This window comes from Olea europaea, chromosome 6 (genome assembly GCF_002742605.1).
Source record: "Olea europaea var. sylvestris chromosome 6, O_europaea_v1, whole genome shotgun sequence".
Classification (NCBI taxonomy): domain Eukaryota; kingdom Viridiplantae; phylum Streptophyta; class Magnoliopsida; order Lamiales; family Oleaceae; genus Olea; species Olea europaea.
Window position 1 is genome coordinate 9,994,002 of NC_036242.1, and position 23,356 is coordinate 10,017,357.

Genomic DNA, 23,356 nt, shown 5'->3' on the forward strand with positions numbered 1-23,356 from the left:
CAACTAAAACTCTAGAATTGATAAAGTGTGAATTATGGTCGATGTTAAGTTGAGTACTTTTATTATAAGTTGTGAGGAAATCTCCCCAATGGTCACTGAACTTTGCAGAAAATCCCCTTAGAGGTCACGAACTTCAATGCGTCCCTAAATAGTCACTGAACTTTTTCGAAATCCCCTAAGAGGTCACCGAACTTCAAAACATCCCTGAATGGTTATTGAACTTTGTAAAAAGTCCTTGAGAGGTCATTAAACTAGTTATGTATGGGATCCCAATTTACAACATTGAGTGACCTCTTAGGGGGGGACTTCAGCAAAGTTCAGTGACCATTTAGGGACGTTTTGAAATTCGATGACCTCTTGAAAGACTTCGGTAAAGTTCAGTGACTATTTAGGGACATATTGAAGTTCTGTGACTTCCTAGGAAATTTTCTCCTAAATTCAGTGACCATTGGGGGGATTTCCTCTATAAGTTGTTAATGGTAACTGGGTCATCAATTTTGAATTTTTAATCTTAAATTAATCTAACTTGGGCCTCTTTTACTTTCAAATTTCAGTAAGCGTTTGCTGTTAAGTGACTTGAGTCAAATACCATGGCTCCTAAATATGCGTTGAGAGCTAAAAAGAGGAAGAAGAAGGAAAGAGTCGAGGCATTAATTCGAAGTCAAGCTAGAGATATGGATAAGTACTTTAATGGCAAGAAAAGAAAAGAGAAGGAAGGAACACCAAAAAAGTTAACGATTGAGGAACAACAGAATCGGAATGATAATGACAATGATCATGTGGATGAATGGAAAGAGAATAAAGAAATGATTGAACCTGCAAATATAGATAAGTCAAAATAGAATAATGAAAATAATGTTCAACATGAAGATTTAAATCAAGAGAATTATTTTTCTTTGAATTTTAATGATCCTGAAAATTGGAAGGATATTCACATTGATCAAAAGATAAGAGACTTTTTAGTTGAAATGGGTCCAAAAAGAGTTGATGACATCTTGTTTCCCAGAGATAATCATGGTAGACATTTTGAATCATTACAATATAAGTGGGTAATGGCAAATGGGCAGACAACTGATAGAAGATGGCTAGTGTATTCAATTTCTTTGGATAAGATTTTCTGTTTTTGCTGCAAATTGAGTAAGACAGAAAAAATGGTTAAGAATATTGGCCAATTGAGTAATGATGGATACAATGACTGGCATAATATGCATCGGTGTCTTACTCATGACGAAGTGTCTAAAGAGCATATAGGTTGCATGATTAGTTGGATGGAACTGGAAAATAGACTCCAAGCAAAACATACAATTGATGAATGCATAATATTGTCCATCAACAAAGAAAGAGAGCATTGGAAACAAGTGTTAACGAGAATAATTACTATTGTGAAAAGACTCGCTAAAAATACTGTGGCATTTCGAGGAGATTGTGAGCAACTTTATGTTGAGAACAACGGACTCTTTTGGCAAATGATAGAAATGGCTGCTGAGTTTGATCCAATAATGGAAGAACACATTCGACGTGCTAAAGCACATGAGATTTAGTATACATATCTGGGTCTAAGATTTAAAATGAATTGATACAAATGTTGGCGGGCGAGGTAAGAAGTGCAATCGTCACAAAAGTGAAGCATGCAAAATATTTTCGTCATACTTGATTGTACTCTGAATGCAAGTAATGAAGAACAAATATCTCTATTAATAAGATGCGTGGATGATTCGATAGACTCACCGATGGTACAAGAATATTGGATTGAATTTTTTAAGGTGGATGATGCATCAGGATTTGGACTTTTCGCTGAGCTTAAAAATGTATTAAAGGATCTTGAGCTTGATATTGATAATATAAGAGGTCAAAGGTATGATAATGGAGCTAACATGAGTGGGAGACAGAGGCGTACAAAAAAGGTTACTTGAAATAAACCCTAGAGCTTTCTATGCTCCATGTGGTTGTCATAGTCTTAATCTAGCATTATGTGATATGGAAAATTGTTGTTCGAAAGCTATGTCCTTCTTTGGAGTGATACAACGAATCTACACATTGTTCTCTTCTTCTCCCAAACGATGAAAATTTTTTAAAGATAAGGTTCAAGGTCTGACACTTAAGCCATTGTCACAGACACGTTGAGAAAGTCATGTGGAAAGTGTGAAACCTATAAAAGAGCAATCTGTGCAAATAGGAAATACTTTATTTGACTTGGCAAACATTGTTGAAGATCCAAAAAAAAAAATGTGAGGCTGAGTCCTTAGCTATATATGACTTGAAAATTTTGAGTTTTTGTTAAGCATTGTAATTTGGTATAAGTTGTTCCATGCAATCAATACTGTGAGTAAATTTTTTCAAGCCAAAAGCATGGATATTAATGAAGCCATCAAACTTTTACAAACACTTATTTCATTTCTCGAAGATTATAGAGAATTTGGGTTTGCTAGTGCCATGGATGAAGCTAAACAAATGACAAGTGAAATGGGAATTGAAGCTGTTTCAAGAGAGACATAGCATTCGAAGAAAGAAGCAACTCGATGAAAGTGGCGCTGAAGAGGTAACCTATTCGGCTGAAGAATCTTTTAGAGTTTAGTATTTTCTCTTTATAATTGATCAAGCTCGATCATCACTTCAAACTCGTTTTGAACAATTTACACATTATGAAGAGATATTTGGATTTTCATTTAACTTGGATAGATTAATGAGTATGCAAGTTGACATTTTGTTGAAATCCTGTATGAATCTTGTGCAGTGTTTAAAGCATAATGGACATTCAGACAATTTAGGTGATGATTTGTGTTCATAGTTGATCATCTTGAGGTGCTATTTAACTAGCGAAACAAAAAGAGCAATTGATGTATTACATTACTTGAAGAAAATGAATGGTTGTTTTCCAAATACTTGCATTGCTTACAAGATTTTGCTCACTATCCTGGTTACAGTTGCATTAGCAAAAATTGATCAAGAATTATATCCAATCAACTATGTCAGAGCAAAGATTGAATGATTTAGCCATGTTATCAATTGAAAAAGAAATGGTTGAACAACTCAACTATACAAAATTGATTGATATTTTTGCTTTGAAAACTGCAAGATGGGTTGTATTTAAGTGATATTTTAGAACTTTTTCACATTGTTATTTGATTATAATTTACATATTTTAATTATTTCATTTTTTTTGTTTTATTTTTTGATTTTATGTTAACAAATTTAGTTCTTTAATTCTCTTATACATGAAAAAAATTAATTACTTCTTATGATTTTGAGGCCCGAAATTTGAATTTTGCCTCAGGCCCCGCAAAACAAAGGTTCGGCCCTGCTAATTTTTAATCACCAATAATGGAATCTTGACACAGTATTTGAAACATTAAGATCTTTAGTTACATCATGAGTATTCTTGATGAGTTGACCGATATGAATATTAAGGATGGTGTCATTTCAAGGGTAGCTTGTCTAGCTACTCAAAGTATTCATGAAAAATCTAGGATGAAGGACACACGGCCAATACACATTTATGTTTATATGAACACATTGGGATATGATACTTGTGTTTGAGATGTTTCCGGTTAGCCACACAAGGTTGTTGGCTCAAACTTTGTCTTCCATGTCAGCTTGGTTAACATTTAAAATATTTTCATTGTGTGAATATTCCAAAAGACATGATTTATGCATAAAGTTGGGGAAGTCCATATGAGAGATTTCAAAACTGTTATTTGATTTGAATATGGTGAAGGATTGTATGAAATAACTATGTGATATTCCTCCAAAAAAAACTCTTTTTTTTCCCCTTTTAATTCAAGGATAAATTTGTTAATCAACAAAGAAAAATGAAAATTCTTAAAATCATCCATTCAAATTCCATAAGGGGCTTTGGCTTTTTCATAAAATTGTAGTCGTAGTATTCAAAAAATAGAAATATATAAAGTAGTAATTTTCAAAAGAATGTTAACTAAAAATTGGTAGATTAAATCGAAGATGGATATACAAGTCAAGGAGCATTGGATCAAGAGGAAACTAGAACCAAAAACGATGGAGTGGCAAACTTCTAAACAGGGTTTTGAGGCAAGCTAGAACAAGTGCACTGAAGGGCTAACTCACCTACGCTGCCATTCTGACAGCATTATACATGATGTTTGGCTGCCAAGCGCCACCAATGGTGTCTTTTCGTACTAAATTGGTTTTGGTTAGGCTTGGACAAAAAAGCGACCAAATTAATCAAATCCAACCAATTCAAGTTGATTCAGGTCGGTTTGACACAGATAATTAATTTGATTTGATTTTTTTAAAAAATATCATAGTGGATCGATTTAGTCATGATTTGAAGTCTCCAACTATTGGTTAACCGAACCAACTCAACTTAGTTACAATTTTACCCTTTTTTTAAAAAAAAAAATTTAAAAAGTAAAAATTAAAAGATAAGCCATAATCTCATAACTATATCTCGATTCCCTCCAATCTATGATATTGCTGGTAAGTAATAATACTGAAAATTTCCTTTCACAAATTCATTATGTTACACTTAACATTTTTTCATACTCCGACAGTCAAACTACATAATTCATAAAAATAAAAATATAAAAAAAAAATTCTTAAGTTTCTGTTGACCCATCTCTATTAATATGATTTTATTTGTTAGTCAATCATTCTTGTAATATAAAATTATTTGATTTTTTTATTTCTTATAATCTAAGTGGACTCAAAATTCGGACAATTTTTTTTTTTTCAAAAAGTCCAGACGAACTAGTCAAACCGAACTCAACCCAACCAACTGATTGGTCGGGTTCGATTCGATTTAAGAGTTAAAGTGGGTTAGTTTAAGTTGAAATTCGTCTAAACCGTTAATTTGGTTTCGATTTTTGGTTGGAGTAGAAATCAACCCAAATCAAACCGCGCCCATGCTTAGTTTTGACCATTAATATTTGATTTACTTTTTTTTTCAGATTTAATAAATGTAATTCAACTCAAAAAGACACTATTTGTTCATAATTATGTTATATCCGAAATTGGGCCTATAGTATGGATGATCTTGAAAAGGGAAGAAATTGGGCCCAAAATGAATGAATTGGGCATGTACGCATGGGCTAAATTACTAGTCGCTAGGCTGATTTTCAATTTTTATTTATTATTATTATTATTATTATTTTTTTTTATGGTTGGCACTTTTTCGTGGTGTATGGATGGAAAATTAAATAAGTGATAGTTTTTCCATTTCTAGTACATGAAATCAATTATCAAAAATCACATTTGAGTGAAATAATTTCAATTCTTACCTTCTCAATAAAAATTCAAATACTTATAAATTTTTTTTTATAAAGTTTTGAAATATCACGTGAACTTTAGTGTTTATTTCATAAAGGCCTGTTTAATCTTACAAAGTATTTCCCAGTGAATTCCTTTAAACATTCTAACAATTCTAGAGAAAACAAATATCGTTTGAAGACAACGTTGTTCGTGGTATTCTTCATATTGTGTGTTCTATCCTTCACCACTTTCATATTTCTAACACTTCGGAAGAGTTGTAACTTTTGGGAAGATGTGTAATTCAATTCTTTTATGGTTATTTGATCAAGAGACATGAAATAAAAATCAATATTCTTTCTACAATTTTCTACACTTTCTCACATCCAAAATTTCAACTTTTGTGCATTCATTTCTTCTTAAATATTCTTTTTTATTCATCGAACTGCATAAATAAAGGGCAAATGTTACGTATAGACTTCAAAATCTTTTATGTTCGAGTTTTCTTCGTTTTTGCACAACATAGACAATGTGAATAGCTTCATTGTTTCATAGGCATGATCGTGTTTCCAAATGCATCACTAAATTGATAGGGGAGAAGATAACGTCTTAAGGAAAGCATTATCACGTGTCTTAAGTTGAGTTTGACAAAGTTTAGGATCTTGCATTTTCAACTTCTTGTTCTTCTCCTTCTCTTGTGATTCTTGGTGACATCCATCAACACGTGGTGTGACAGCAGTGGCAGTGTGGAGGCTCGTGTGAGTATATCTCTTTCTCTTTCTGTCTGTTACTCTCAAAATGAGACTACAATGCTTTTTGTGATGAAAATTTGACATTGACGACTTTAAAATATGGTTTCAATTTTTATTCATTGAGAATTAAAAAGGTTGAAGCTACACGAGGGGTGAAACCAGAAATATAGTCTAATGAAGGCTTCCTAATATACAAGACCAGCTAAGTAAAATATGTAAATTAAAATGCATACTATTGACCCTAGAAAATGGAAGACAGGTGTTGATACAAGACAATATACACGTGGATGTATAGTGTGGTATTTCTACTATAAATATGAATATTTGTGGAAGAAAGTGAATAGTAGACAATGCAAGTATATTATCCCTTCACTATATTTTTTCAAAATCTTTCAATTGATACAAGAATTTCGTATTTATAGTGATCAGACCAACGTGGTCACCGTAGGATTGGATCCATGTGGCATGATTTGCCAACCCTAATTATTACATCAACTATGTCATCTATTAATTACATTGATAGACACTACTAGAAAAGGTTGCAACAGAGACGGAATTTTAGCGACAATCGTCTTCCGTTGCGACTACCAACGGATTAACAACGGCTTTGTAATGACTTATCATTTTATTATTTTTAAAAATTACATATTAATTTAACGACAGAATTACCAACGAAAGTATTTCGTTGGTACAATATCCGTTGCTAATCCGCAAGTAAACAATTTAAAAATAATAAATTATATAATTTAGTGACAGAATTTCTCAATGGATGATTTCGTTGGAAAAATATTAAAATTGATGAAATCATGTACCTACGAAAAATTCTGTTGAAAAACATTGGAAGTAAAATTTTAAAAGTATTATATAATTACCAACAATAAATTCCTTCGAAAAATTCAAAAAGTTTCAATTTCCACCTAAAATTTAATTTGCCTTTAAAATTTTCATTTTCCTCCAATCAATCCCCACTCAAATATTTCATTTCCTCCCAATAAATGTCAATAACCAAAATCAACCGGCTCAAATTAGAAAATGAGAAAGAAATAACACAACCCACTCCCGTTTCTCTCCACAACCATGGGTTGACGTCTAACTCTCAAGCCTTTCCCAATTATCAATGGCGATTCCGAAAACCCTAAATCCAGCAATCCCCTTTCTCATCATCCTCTCAACTCTACTCCTCTCCAGAGAAGCAAGAACTGACACGAATAATGTGTTCTTTCCGTGCGGTGATACGAAGGTGCAGAAGAAGGATGGCTTCGCATTGGGTATCGTGTTCGGTTCAAGGTCGGCCTTCTTCTCCAGCAACAACAATTCCGTTCAGCTGTCTCCGTGCGACAGTCGCCTCTCGATCTCCAACGGAAACTCCCAGGTCACTGTTTTCCACCCCAAAGTGGACGAGATCTCATTTCTCACGATCAATACCTCCAGCTTCTTCCCGGTACTATTACTACTTCTATATAGCTGCTTGTATTTTTTTTGGTATAAATTGACTAATTATGGGTTTATGCAATGAAATTATTATTTTTTTCTTGGGAAGAATTGCGTTTCTGATTTTTGGTTTATTTTTTCTAAATTTATTTATCTGTCTGACCATGAAAACATATGGTTCTCAGAAATTGGGTTTTAAGAAGAGTAGAGAATTGGGTATCACTTTTATAGCAAGACGGAACTTTCCTTAGGATATCTAACATAGTCTGCAGTTATATTTTTCCCAGTAGAAGTGGTTACAATATGAATTTGGTGCAAGTAGGATTGGGGTGGGTTTCAATGAAACAATTATGGAAGTAGTTATCAATGAAACAAACTAGAAATTTTGAAGTTTGGTTTGTGGAAATTATGGAATTATATCGGTTTGGACTCTAATGTGTGGCCTTTAAATTCATGAAATGAAGAAAATGTTTTACTTTGGCAGGATGGAAGTCGTGGCCCTTTCTCAATTAGATTTTTTTTTTTCTTTTTCTCTCCAATGAGTTTTGCTACTTGCACTAGTGGCATTGCAAATGAAAAGCCTAATCTCTATTGTTAATATCTCTGGTAACTATTTATGTTGTGGTCAGTCTTCATTTGCCTCTTTAGCCCTTTACTTTCTGTTGATGTATATTTATGTTTGCTGCTGACAGAAAGAGCAAATTTGGTAGTTTGCTAATTAGCACAGTTGGCATTTCTGGAAGATTCAATGGCAGGCAATGGCCTGCTAACATTAGGCCCTGTTAAATTTAATTTGTGTGGTTCTGTTCTCATTTGTACTTTGCCAAGTGGGGGTATTGTTTCATCTCTCTGTTTTATTTCATGTGTGCTGTCGGCCAACTGCATTGCAAGACAAGACCAGGGAGAGTGACGAGGATGATGTCCATGATAGGGATTATGATGTTGCAGCTCTTGCAAATAATTTAAGCCAAGCATTCAGATACAATGCTACGCAATTACTTGACAGGAAATCAAATCGAGAAAACATTCAGAGCTGGAAGTAAGGTAACACTCTGTAACTTTTGAATTTTGGTTCTTGTTTCTTTCCTGATTATTTACAAAGAATTATGTCATGGATGGAGTAGAGAAAATCTAGTTTAACATTTACAATGCAAGTATTCCTTGTGTTAGATAATCTGATTGTTATGGGGCAGATAGAAATGATCTGTAAGCCCTGTCATACTTAGTGGTGGAAAGTTTAAATGCATGGTGCATGCTAGGTTGGTCTACATTCTGCGTGTTAAGTTGTAAAATATTTTTGCAAATGGAAATAACTATAAACATTTTAAAATTGTATTGGGCATCTTGCCTCTGTGTTGAATTCTATCAATGCAAGTACAATCAATTCAATATAAAATTAGATGGTCGATGGCCATGAGGTCAAACAAGACACTATTTGGTAATAGATCTGTGTGTATTTTTTAACTGATGAATCTTGGTGCTTGACTAGTGGTAATATGAAAGTGGTGTATATACGAACTTTATAAGTTGGAGGATTCATAAAGCTGTGTCTAATAGATTTAATACATTGATCACTACAACACCTATCACTTCATGACATATTAAATTGCGGGGACGATATCAACAGGAGTTGGTAATATTGAGACAAGCACAGCCTAATGATTATCTTTCATTGTATGGGGCAGTCAATATTTCTTTGATTGGGTTCTAATAAGCATAATTTCTACTTAAATGTAAGGGGGCAGTTAATCTTTTTTTGATTGGGTTATATTAAGCATAATTTCTGCTTATCTGGAAAGTCTTATTTCTCTTTATTTCATCCATGTTTCATGTCTTTTTATTTATTCGGTTATGCTATGCAGGTAAGATGCTTCACTGAGATAACTGGATATCATAAAATTTTGAATCTAAATCAATTTGAAAATTAGCCAACCTAATGCCTTGTGCCCATTTTTCTAATTCAGTTCTCTATCTTAGAATCCGGTCATATGCATTGTAGGTTCTAAACAAAAGTTGGAAAGCTGACATAAGTGACTCTTGGAAAAGCTAGAGAATTGGGATCCGGTAGCTGTCAAAGTACGGAGGCATTTTGTTCTTGAGACTAGTTGGAGATTTACATGGTGCAATTTGGATTGTCTACTCAAATTTTTGTAGGTAATGATTGTTCTTTTTTTTCTTTTTCTTTTTTTTTTTCTTTTTTTGGAAGAGGTGATTAACAAGGACCAATGAATCTGTATCAAATCTAATTTTTTAAGATATTCATGGAGATGGTTGGATTGACAGATGAATGGGCTGCTTGCTTCTTTGATGATCTTGATTATTTAGTGAGGGAGAAAATGGAACTCAAAAATTAAGGAATGTTTACATTTTATTGGATTTCAACTTTTATTTTAAACTTTCATTTATGAAGTTTTGGAGAAAATAATTATTAAAATAAAATCATATATTTTTTAAATATTTTAATTTAAATTAGCGACGAAAATCCGTTGGTAACCATGTTGCTAATTAGCAACGGAAATATGCGCTGGTAAACATCGAAGCCTTCTTCCGTCGCTAAATTACCAATGACTTTAGTAATTCGTCGCTAAATTAGCGGCGGGGTTATTATCGACGAATTTTTCGACCAATTAATTCCGTTTGTGAAAGTCATTAGTGACAAAATTTTAGGCATCAGTGATGGAAATTTTCGTCTCTGAAGCCGCATTTTTTTTGTAGTGAGACTTTTGACAAGAGGTCAAGCACGCTATAAGTTAGGCTGGCTTTCCTGACATTTATTAACTAAGCACGTCACATCAGTCAACTTTGGAGACGTGCTTGTTCGATCCTCTTCTGTTTGTCAAGGATTTCGGATAGTAAAGTGGTTCGACGGCAGAAGGCGAATCAACTTAGAGCAATGTCCGAAGCTATGACCTTGGCACTTCCTTTGACAGTTTCGGACGTTAATCCCTTTTGCACCAATTCTTGGGTGCTCGCCACGTGTATGCATATGAGGTCTCCACGTAAACTTTTCTGTATTGACAAGTAACACAGACCTTTTTTTTTTTTTTTAATAAAAACATTGAAAGACATAAAAAAAAATATAAATTAGTTACCATTTATAAGTTATAACAAAAAAGAAAATTAAACCAAATATGAAAATGCAACGAAACTTAGATTTATAGTGAGTGTTGATTGCATCATCGTGACAAAATAATCTAGTTCAAAATTCTTTAAATAATTAATTAAAAAATTATATTGAATAATGATATAAAGAAAGCCGTAATACTAATTGTTTATAGCCATTTTTGATATAAAGAATAATGATAACAAATTAAGTATTAATCCAAATACACAAATTATTTTTGAATATTACACCTCCAAAGATTTAAAACAAATATATCTTTAACAATTACAACGTACCATTAATCTAAATTCAAAAATTATTTTCAAATATTACACCAAAGATTTAAAACATTTATATCTTTAACAATCACAACGTACCATTTAGTCCTATGTTATACCTATATTTTTTATTCTATTCTTTTAAAATAATTCACGTGCGAAAAAATTATAGTTTAAATTTTACGTGAGCTACACCCGACCACCTAAACGATTCTCTTTAATTTATGTTTTACTTGCACCAGAGTGGTCTTGTAACGTTTCAAGATTTTCAAATTTTTATGTTTACTTGCACACTTAAGTTGTCGCATTAATATATTAAACGCTACATAAATTATATATAACAAACAATGTCTAAACTGAAAATATTTTATATAAAAACCTTTTTATCTATAATATTATAATTTCTTGCATCGTTTAAATATGAACAGCATTGAGCAAATTTTTTTTTCTGGACCTCCCCTACAATATTGTAACTGTAGTAGAGCTTAATCACCAAGTTTGGGACGAATTGATGTGGTTTCTTTACGTCTAAGACACCATCGAATCACGAACGGAGGAAGGTATGACAGAAAAGTCTATTGGATAAAACGTTTTCATGACTCTATCACCCAATCAATTCTATCCTACTTAGTACCTTTTTTTCTTTTATGGTCATATCTTATTTGCACCACCACTACGAGAAAGCTAGTTGGCTCATATCTTTCTGTCAATGATGAAAAATTCTCCTTTGATCACTGGAATTTAGAAGGTGGCCATGGAGGTGGAGGTGGAGGTGGAGGTGGAGGAATAAGGGGTGGTTCTGATTTTGGAAAAGGATATGGGGGTGGGTTTGGAGGTGGTGCTCAATGAGGAGGAGGTTTTGGTGGCAGAGGCGGATTGGGTGGACGATCTGGTAGTGGATTCGGAATTGGATATGGTGGTGGATTAGGAGGTGGAGGAGTCCCTTGAGTAATTAAAGAAGTTTCAGTCCTTTGCATTTCCTTCTGCCTAGCGATTTTGTTCATGGCTCAATTAAAAATAAACTACTAGATGGCATGTGTTTGATTTTGTAATCAAATTTATTCAAACTTATTAACATAAACATCCATTTGTTGATTAATAAGCATCTTTCTTAATCTCATGCGTTATTTCTTCCATTAAAATCTTATTGTATTGTAAGGTTAAGATTATTTGTTCTTATAATTTTGTCGCAAATATAAAAAGTAAGTTACAGTGCACATTTTAGAAATGTGAAATTTAATATTTTTAAAGTGAACAATTTATTTGAGCACTTTAACACCATATTCTAAGTGAATAAAACTTGTCTAGTGCTAGTTCCAACTTAGTAAGTCATATTCGACTTGATTCTAATTCTCAATTCAAAATCAACTTCGACACACTCAATCTATAGTTGAGTCTGACAAGTGTCCCAAAAGATATTTGGTGTTGTGATGAAGAATTTGATATTTTATTTTCCTTCGGGTTAACTAGGGATGACAATAGGTTGGGTTGGGTTCGGGGAACGGGTGCGGCGCAGTGATGGCTTGCCCCGTTTGTTGCCTTTATTTTATTTTATTTGGAGTTATGTTATTATTAGAAAATAAAATACAAATTCAAAATAGGTTTATAACAAATGAATTGTCCAAAAATAAAATTATTTTTATTCTCTTCATGGGGCGGAGCAGGTTTTTTTGCTATCACTAGAGTTAATTGTTGGACTCAGAAGGATTGTAGTGAATGAGATTAATAACGTGATATGAAGTAATGAAGATCGTAACAAGAAATAAAATTTAAAAGTAAAGAAATTAACAAAGTGAGTTAATCGCAGAAGCACGACGTTTTATTAAACGACAATATGAAGAGAAATATAAGAACTCAGTAATTCTTGCTTAAACAAAATTGAAAGAGAAGACCACTATTTATAGGTACATGACATAACATAAAGATGAAAATAACGTGGAATAAGGAAATAATATATTTTTATAAAAATCACGTGAAATATAAGGAAACAAATTTTCCCACATGAAAATACGAAAATAATTTATTTCCCAAAAAAAAAAAAAATCCACTCTAATTTGGGTTACAAATCCAAAATCTCCACCTTGACCCAAATTCTGGTGCAACGAACGAAAGTCCAAGATTTCAAATCCGTGTGTATCGACATAGCCAATCTCCTCAGCACAGTAACCAAAACTCTCCAAGCCAAACCATCATCCTCTACAAGGCATCCACAAGCAACACCTGAACCCAAATCCTGGGTTCCCAAAATTCTGCCGAGAAATTACTGTTGACCAAACAGGATCGAAGCATACCCTATAGCAGATACTGGATTAGAAGGCTCATTGCTAGAACTGTCACCTTCAACGTCCCCAAAAGCATCCCAAACATTATTGACACCCGGTACCTACGCTCCATAAGTCCAACCCTAACAAATGAACACAGTGTATCCGCTGAAATTGGTAGCAAAGCGGAATCACCAATACTCCCTTGAGCAATGTTCTGAACTGACCCAGAGCCCGTCACAAGAAATACTGTACCAAACTGAACATCCACTACGATATTGAACTTGTCCCGATATTTCTTAACTGGTTCTGTGTTTCCCTAGGAGATGCACAATTGAGACTTCTTCCGTTCCTTCAATACAACCCGGACACCCATTCGGATTTTCAAAGCTCCACCTCCACCAGAGAATTTATACCATTTTGCATCCAAAGTACTAAATGAGATGAGATTCATTTTTAGGTCTGGAACATGTTGAACCTGATCAATTGTTCCGACTGTTCCATCCTGCAACCTTAATCTGATTCGACCGATTCCATCAACACGACAAGACTGGTTGTTTACCATCACAACTCGACCTTGCTTGACAGCCTCATATGTCTGAAAGAAATTTCAATTGGAACACATATGATGCAAAAATGTCTAATCGAGAATCCACTCCTCGTTAGACCTAGATTCCACGTCAGATACCACAGTCAACATCACATCTTCGCCGTTTGAAAAATCATCAACTACATTTGTTTCTTCTAAGGTTAAAGGTTGTGCTCCAGGATTTGCAACTAAATCAACTTTAGCCTGTAACTTATTGCAATCATTTCGATTATGTCCCTTACGTCTACAGTAGAAGCAAAACAAATTGTTGTTATTTTTCGATCTGCCCCTCCATTGACCACCATGAGATATAAGATCTTCCTCATCCCTCGATGTAGTTCCAACCAAATGCTTCAACTTTTCCTTTGAGTACAAAGTATCATAGACGTCAACTATAATCAAAGTATCCCAACTATACAAAATGGTGTTTCGAAACAACGCATAAGAGCCAGACAACGAACATAACAGGATCAAGGCATGATTCTCTTCATCGTACTGAACCTCCACTGTTTCCAAATATGCGACAATCTCCTTGAATACGACAATATGGTCTTCCAACGACCCTCCTTCCACCATGCGATGGGAATACCACTTCTGCTTTAGAGCTAGTTTACTGGTAAGACTCTTGATCATACATAACTGTTCCAGTTCAACCACAAAGTAGCTACCGTTTTTTCCTTCAAAACATCCTGCAGAATATTGTTGGATAAATGAAGACGAATCAACGACAAAGCCTTCCAATCCCTTTGTTGTTTCTCCTCCATTGTCCAATTAGTTGGCATCTTCTCAAAACCTAGTAACACATCGTCCAAATCCAACTACGCCAAAATAGCTCTCATCTTTACTTGCCAAAAAGAAAACCTTGTATTGCGATACAATTGGGGATTATCATACTTCAAAGCAGACATCTCTGAAAAACCTCAACCAATCCACAACAAGAGCCAAGCTCTGATACCAATCGTTAGACCCAAAAGTATTGTAGTGAATGAGATTAATGAGGCGATATGAAGTAATGAAGATCAAAAAGAGAAATAAGATTTAAAAGTAAAGAAATTAACAAAGAGGGTTAATCGCAGAAGCATGACGTTTTATTAATCGACAATATGAAGAGAAATACAAGAATTCAGCAATTATTGTTTAAATAAAACTGAAAAAGAAGACCACTATTTATAAGTAATGGCATAGCAGAAAGATGGAAATAACGTGGAATAAGGAAATTATATATTTTCATAAAAATTACGTGAAATATAAGGATACAAATTTTTCCACATGAAAATGAGGAAACAATTTATTTCAAAAAAAAAAAAAAAAAAAAAACTTTGCTCAAATTGAAATTGTTTACGATTATAATCTTCTGGGGGTTATGATTTGTTAATTAAAGTAATGAAGTAAATTAATAAACACTTAGAGTGTGTCTGATTGGCATGAAAAATATTACCTAAAAAAAAAATTCCTCATTTGAAGATAACAAAAACCACTCCCCCCCCCCCCCCCCAGAAAAAATTTTTTTTAAAAAAAAAAAAAAAAAAAAAAAAAAAAAAAAAAACCCACCCTAATTTGGGTCACAAACCCAACATTAACAACATTTAAAATAGCAACAAATAGAACTAAAAACATGTCTAAGCACATATAATCATCAAGCAACAATCAAATTGAAATAAAACATGTATTCTTATGTGTAAGGCCATTAGGATCCGGCCACAAATATCTTAAACGCGAGTCAAACTAAAAAAGTTAGGCTCTCAAATCGTATTTGTGCATTATTATTTCTTCTTTTTCCCCCCTTAGTAAAGGTTTTTAGCGAAGTACGAAAATAAATGAAAATCATAGGTGTCCATGCACATAAATACAAAAATAACGCAAACAAATTTCCCTACATTTTAGAAACATATTGTCATGATGTGCATAGTCGTCTTTTTCAAATATTTTGCACAACTTTCTTCGAAAATTATTCGTGCACTCAACCAAATCTTGACGAGATTTGGTGTAAAAAGTAAAGATTTTTCTTTCAAATTTTGAAATTGAAAAAATGAAAATAATTTGGTGTGAAAGTTTGTGTTAGATGTTTAGTATTTTGTACAAATTTTATCTTGTGATCCTCAAGCGAAAGGATGTTTAGAATACTAAACCTTTACCACTTCACCACTACTACCTAGTTGTCATCAAATTATCATTTTTATCTTCTTGTTATATTTCAAAAAACAAAAAGGAAAATTTTTGGCCCTCAGTGATTCTCTGCCCGAGATGGTAGCCTCTTGTGCCTCGTCCCAGGTAAAACCTCATATCCTTGTTGAAATTAGCTAAGAATAGACAATCTTCATGAAAAAAGGATGCATCTCATGAGATTTGATTCAATACCATATGCTTGATATTTGACAACACAAAAATTAAAACATTATTAACATAAGGTTTACAATTATAATTTATTGTTATCATTATAATATTAAAGCAAAGAAATAATAAAAGTTCCAAATTTGTTCCCTGCGAAATAGAAAAGGAAATATTACCGAAATTATAATGCGTCCCTAAAGAGCCAATAGATGCCGACTATAAATTAAGTTGTTTGAGTATTGAACAAATAAATTACAAACCTCATGTACAAAAAGCATTTTATTTATCAAGTGACTAATTCAGTTTTATTTCAAGTATTTTTTTCGCTATTGAAATCGAAATCGAACGATTTTAACTATTTAAAATAATTGGACTTAAAACCAAAATGTTGATCGGTTTGATGTGGACAAAAACCAACGGCTTCGTTTGACCTGAGCTGGTTAACAGTTTTTCTTGTTTTACCATTTAATTGGAATTAAAATACTTCAAAATTTCTTTATTTTTTTCAAGAATTTTACTATCTGATCAAGGAGGTTTAAAAATATAATTTGGAGGTGGAGGAGAATAAAACATTATACCAATTATTGAAGAAGAATTGGAGGTTGAACATGTTGTGAGAAGGCTATCCTAAAATATTGCTTTTGATGTTGCTTATGAGAGAGCTGATACACCACAAAATAGTTGTCTTGGTGAGTTTGGATCAAGCAAATTTGAAAACTCACATAGGAAATGAAAATCTATGTTAACGAAACGGGATAGGACTTAATTGCTATTTCGACAAGGAAAACTAGAAATCGACTATAAAATCGGTCCGAATAGTGCTTGAAACTAAAGAAATTGTAAACCGAGAAAATCCCAGCTATATATTAGATCAATTCAACCACTGAAATCGATTGACTCGTATCATGGCAGCTGAGGCCTTGAAGCCCTTGGAAGGCAACTAGACTTAGCACTTTAATTGAAGCATAGCATTATGAGGTCCGAAGAGCATTGGCTGAAGTGGTTTAGTTTGAGGCCCATGCATCGAAGCTAAGACTTTTGAAGCATCTTCACTATCATTTCTTCCAAGAGATCCGTTTCTACACAAGTATCTTCTTCGAATGATTGATGAGACGTCTATCATAGACTTTAAGTGTCAAGTCTTGTAAAAAAAAAGTAGTGGCTTTGACAATTAATAAATGTAAAGTGGGTTATCAAGTTAAAAATGATGCCTAAGATTAGATATATGAATCAAGGAGATGATGCCACGTATACTCCCATCCGAGGGCGACAATTCACTTTGTATTACCATAAATACTCTCCCATGCTAACATTGTAACGCTAATGCAACTTTGAATGCAAGATTCAATACTAGAACAAATACGAACGATACCTTACATTTACTCTCTTGCAATACATCAAGATTACATACATAATCAACAAATGCGATTGGTAATTATTACACAATCGTCCTACGTCTCACCGGATTTCGAACATTGTCATCCCGCTCCTTTGAGCCGCTCCCACACCCTTTCTCGGACCGTTCCAGACCGCTTGCGTGTCTTAGTGTGTTGGACTAGACTTACGTATACGTGTGTACAGATGGGTCTGGTATTTGTTGTCTGCATGGCCCCAATCGAAAACGAGGTCAACGAGTTCAGTTGCTACCTATATAGATTTTCTTCTAGTGGGCTGGGTATATATTACTTTTATTGTACAATGTGTATTATTTTGATTGTGGTCTTTTACATATGCAATAGCCATAAATAACAGGCAAATATTTACGAATGGGATAGATTTTCGCAGCAGTCCATGCGTTACAAATATATATTTGCTGATTTTCGTGCCCAAGGATGCCCATCAAGTAAAATCTCATTTCTTGCATTTTCTTTTAAAATATTTCTGATACTTGAGCCGGGATTACTTAAAGTTGTTTGACAACATTTACCATCATCTCTCTTTATATATAATGTGGAAAAAAAAAAATAAAGGATGCTTGACCAACAATGGAAGGAACAGAAAAATAAATGTTTGGGTAACTTAATAAAAATAACACATGAAAATTGGAATGGAAATTTACGTTACTGTGTAATCTGAATTGTTGCACTATTATATATGAGTTACAGTGATCTTCATAAATTGCCAAACACCTGGAAAGATCTGAGAACGTGTATAAACCACTAAGGAATATGAACATATGTTATTGCCTAATTAATCTACTATTACACTAATTAATAACTATAAAAATTAAATTAAATCATTAGTGCGTACTTAGTAACCGCCAAGTTAATGAGACCCCCATTAATTCACACATTAATTCAAGAATAAACTTTAATGCAAATAACTGATATTCAAGCTATATAATCCCTTTTCTGTGTCCTAAATTCTCATCAATCAAAAATATATCTTTTAATTACAAATTGAGATGACTTCCAAATTTGTTCTCTTGGTTCTTCTTGGGATTCTTATTTGCACCGCCACTGCGAGAAAGCTAGTTGACTCAGATGATTCGGTCGATGATAAAAAAGTCTTCTTTGATCACTGGAATTTAGGAGGAGGTGGTGGTGGTGGAGGTGGAGGTGGAGGTGGAGGACTAGGGGGAGGTTCTGGTTTCGGAGAAGGATTTGGTGGTGGGTTTGGAGGTGGTGCTCAAGGAGAAGGAGGAGGTTTTGGTGGTGGAGGCGGTGGTGGAAGCGGATTGGGTGGAGGATCTGGGAGTGGATTTGGATTTGGTGCTGGCTATGGCAGTGGAAAGAGAGGTGGAGGAATCCCTTAAGTAATTAAAGAAGTTTCAGTCCCATACATTTCCAATTCATACCTAGTGATCATTTTCATGAATCAATTAAAAATAAAGTACTAGATTGCATAAGTTTAATGTAAGGTTCATTTTGTTGATTAATATATTTGAATAAATTTGATCACGATATGCATTATTTACAGTAAATCCGCAACTTTAATATAAATTTCATTATGCAAATTGTTTCATGTTTAATAGATAGTTTTCTTTCAGTAATTGAAGAGACGAGAAAGAATTCTTATTTTAGTATGAGAACTACATAAAATAATTTCATCTTCTAAGCAATCGAAGAGTAATGGTCCCTTAATAGTCAAGCCAACCTAATATGCCCCTAAGTAGAAGTTATGTATCGCTTGTTATAATTTAGAAGTAGGAAGCCGTTGGCAGGCAGTGAGCCATCCCTATAATGTTAACCGAAAAGGAATTTATCGAGGTTCGAAGTTTCATATATTTAAAACAAAAAATGCATTAAATAAATTAAGTTGTTTAATTTTGACATAGCTAACTACTTGTACGTATATTATGGTACCTGCATGTTGAAGATGAACCCTATAAATTGAGCTAATGTCCTATGTACATTATATTTTAAATGATTTTTAATAGTGATGGGTGAAGAAATTTAGGGCGGCAGTGGCGTTTTCCGGTGAATGGGATTGGTGGTTGGAACAAGATGAGGTATTTTTATGATGTCAATTTTTCATTATGATGTGACATTAGAACTCAAACAATCGACTTCGAGCGAGGGATTCCTCTGCTAAGGAGGATCCCTGCTCTTGACCTGGTTCTTATTACAAGTACCGCGATCAACCATAATCATTCTACTTTACACAAAGTCAACATTATCAATATTATTAGATGAATTTTGTTACGTGTATAGTTTTGTTCACCATTTGAGCTAACGGCAAATGAATCAAATTGAATGTAAGAAGTAAATGAATTGAAATAAAATTCACATTTAATTTAGGAAATAAATGAAATTTAAATTTAATTTGAAAGTAATTTAAATTACATTTATTTCGTAAGGATCCTAAATTTTTTTACGTCATATGCCATGTAAGATTTCTTTAAAAAAATGATGTAAATTACAGTAAAAATTTATCTTGCAAAAATAATAGATGTTATTGAAATAATTGAATTTTTTAAAGAAAAGACGAGTTAGACTCCTCCTTTAAGGCCTATATTTGACAGATATTTAATTATTTTCAATACCCATTTGGACCATTCAATATGACTACAATGTATTCTCGAAACAAGCTTCTAGATGACGTAGGCAATTTGTGGATTCGGTAACATACGACCATCGATGAGTTTTGAAAGTTAACATCTTATCGAAATTCTCGAAATACTAGTTTAAAACGACATACTTTACTGCATCGTAACTTTTGTTATGATTGGTCCTTTTGCACGTAATTAACGAGCGAAAAATTAGATCATGCGAGCTTCGAAATGATATAAGAATGCAATGTTTCAATTTCATTTGATCTCTCGTGATGAGTACGTCAAAGGAGGTCATAAAAAAGTCAAAACACTATTTTTTGGGGGGAAAAAGGCAAAAATTTGACACCCGTGACCCCATATGGGTCCACACAATGGTCATATTTCTTTTCCGGCTAAGGAATGTATCGAAGTTAAAATTGTTAAACTGACTTAATACATTTGCTCTGTAATAAATTGCTTTGGCAGCATAGCTTAGATAATAATCCGATAAGGAGAACTAGGGGGAGGTTCTGGTTTTGGAGAAGGATTTGGTGGTGGGTTTGGAGGTGGTGCTCAAGGAGGAGGAGGAGGAGGAGGTTTTGGTGGTGGAGGCGGATTGGGTAGAGGATTAGGGAGTGGATTTGGATTTGGTGCTGGATATGGTGGTGGAATGGGAGGTGAAGGAATCCCTTGAGTGATTAAAGAAGTTTCAGTCCCATACATTTCCAATTCATACCTAGTGATCATTTTCATGAATCAATTAAAAATAAAGTACTAGATTGCATAAGTTTAATGTAAGGTTCATTTTGTTGATTAATATATTTGAATAAATTTGATCACGATATGCATTATTTACAGTAAATCCGCAACTTTAATATAAATTTCATTATGCAAATTGTTTCATGTTTAATAGATAGTTTTCTTTCAGTAATTGAAGAGACGAGAAAGAATTCTTATTTTAGTATGAGAACTACATAAAATAATTTCATCTTCTAAGCAATCGAAGAGTAATGGTCCCTTAATAGTCAAGCCAACCTAATATGCCCCTAAGTAGAAGTTATGTATCGCATGTTATAATTTAGAAGTAGGAAGCCGTTGGCAGGCAGTGAGCCATCCCTAGAGATCAATAAATAATGTTAACCCAAAAGGAATTTATCGAGGTTCGAAGTTTCGTATATTTAAAACAAAAAATGCATTTAATAAATTAAGTTGTTTAATTTTGACATAGCTAAGTACTTGTACGTATATTATGGTACCTGCATGTTGAAAGATGAACCCTAAAAATTGAGCTAATGCCCTACGTACATTATATTTTAAATGATATTTAATAGTGATGGGTGAAGATATTTATGGCGGCAGTGCCGTTTTCCGTGAATGGGATTGGTGGTTGGAACAAAATGAGGTATTTTGATGATGTTAATATTTCATTATGATGTGACATAAGAATTCAAACAATCGACTTCGAGCAAGGGATTCCTATGGTAAGGAGGATCCTTGCTCTTGACCCGGTTCTTATTACAAGTACCGCGATCAACCATAATCATTCTACTTTACACAAAGTCAATATTATCAATATTATTAGATGAATTTTGCTAGGTGTATGTTTTTGTTCACCATTTGGGCTGACGGCAAATGAATCAAATTGAATGCAAGAAGTAAATGAATTGAAATAAAATTCACATTTAATCTAGGAAACAAACGAAATTTAAATTTAATTTGAAAGTAATTTAAATTACATTTAATTCGTTACGATCCTAAAATTTTTGACGTATAATACCATGTAAGATTTCTTAAAAAAATGATGTAAATTACAGTAAAACATTTAACGTGCAAAAATAATAAATGTTATTTAAATAATTGAATTTTTTAAAGAAAAAACGAGTTAGACAACTCCTTTAAGGCCTACGATTGACACATATTTAATTATTTTTAATACCCGTTTGGACCATTCAATATGCCTACAATGTATTCTCGAAACGAGTTTCTAGATGATGTGGGCAATTTGTGGATTCAGATAATATACTACCATCGACGAATTTTGAAAGTTATCATTTTATCGAAATTCTCGAAATACTAGTTTAAAACGATCTACTTTACTGCATCGTAACTTTTGTTACGGCTGGTCCTTTTGCACATCATTAACAAACGAAAAATTAGGTCATGCGCGCTTCGAAATGATATAAGAATACAATGTTTCAATTTCATTTGATATCCCGTGATGAGTACGTCAAAGGAGGTCGTAAAAAAGTCAAAACACTATTTTTTGGGGGAAAAAACCCAAAAATTTGACACCACATGATCCCATATGGGTCTGTACAATGGTCATATTTCTTTTCCGGCTAAGGAATGTATCGAAGTTAAAATTGTGAAACTGACTTTATACTTTTGCTCTGTAATAAATTGCCTTGGTTGCATAGCTTAAATAATAATCCGATAATTAAAAGCATATTGGCGATAGTATACATTTAATTTGTTAGTAAAAAAACAAAGATAGCATTTTCGTCATACATTCTCGAAGGCTACATTTGAACACGATATGCATTATTTACTTATTTTCAGCAAGTCAACAACTTTAATATGAATTTCATTATGCAAATTGGTTCATGTTTAATCCATAGTTTTCTTTCAATAATTGAAGAGACGAGAAAGAATTATTATTTTAGCATAAGAACTTAATAAAATGACTGTGCTAGATCGACGAGTACTGGTCCCTTAATTATCAAGCCAACCTAACATGCTCCTAAGTAGAAGTTATCCATCACATGTTATAATTTAAAAGTTGGAAGTCGTTAGTAGTGAGCCATTTCTAAATATAAATAAATAATGTCAACCCAAAAGGAATTTATCAAGTTTCGAAGTTTCATATATTTAAAACAAATATTAAGTAAATAAGTTGTTTAATTTTGACATAGTATTAGTATATAAATAGGCCAACTGCTTGTAAGTATATTATGGTACCTGCATGTTGAATGTGAACCCTAAAAATTGAGCTAATGCCCAGTGTACATTACATTTTAATTGAGCTAGTGTCAAATGGCCAACTACATTTCAAACAATCAATTGATTTAGTCCTATGGAGCAACGGAATCCTATGCTAAGAAGGATCCCTGCTCTTGACCTAGTAATAGAGATCCAATATACCGAAACAAATCAATCACAACTCACGTGCTTTACTTACGCATCACCTAAACAAAGCACACACCAAGTCAATATAGGCCATCACAAACAATAAGCTTCGACAGTAGCAGATCAGCACCTGGCCAGTACCCACGGCAAAGCGTGTTGGATCCATTGAGAGCAATTTTTGTGGTTGACAATAGATAACTTTTTAGCATATATTACTGGAAATTCATTTTAACGTCAAACATCTCTTCTAGTTAAGTTGGCTAGCTTGCAAATACAATTTTTACAAAAATTA

General features: G+C 33.4%; 2 protein-coding genes across 4 annotated transcripts in view; both read left to right on the top strand.

Annotated features, from left to right (window-relative positions):
• Positions 1-23,356, top strand: part of LOC111395798 — an 80,217-nt gene that overhangs the window by 46,329 nt on the left and 10,532 nt on the right. The window lies entirely within an intron of this gene.
• On the top strand, positions 6,980-9,714 carry LOC111395796. Of its 3 annotated transcripts, none has more exons than XM_023021943.1 (3): positions 6,980-7,413; positions 8,300-8,447; positions 9,381-9,714. In XM_023021943.1, exons 1-2 carry the CDS (start codon positions 7,090-7,092, stop codon positions 8,444-8,446), a joined length of 471 nt encoding a protein of 156 aa, XP_022877711.1. In that variant the 5' UTR covers positions 6,980-7,089; the 3' UTR covers position 8,447; positions 9,381-9,714. The 3 variants fall into 3 exon arrangements, with proteins under 3 accessions (XP_022877711.1, XP_022877713.1, XP_022877710.1); XM_023021945.1 differs by having other exon boundaries at positions 6,982-7,413; positions 8,275-8,447; positions 9,403-9,714; XM_023021942.1 differs by having other exon boundaries at positions 6,982-7,413; positions 9,403-9,714.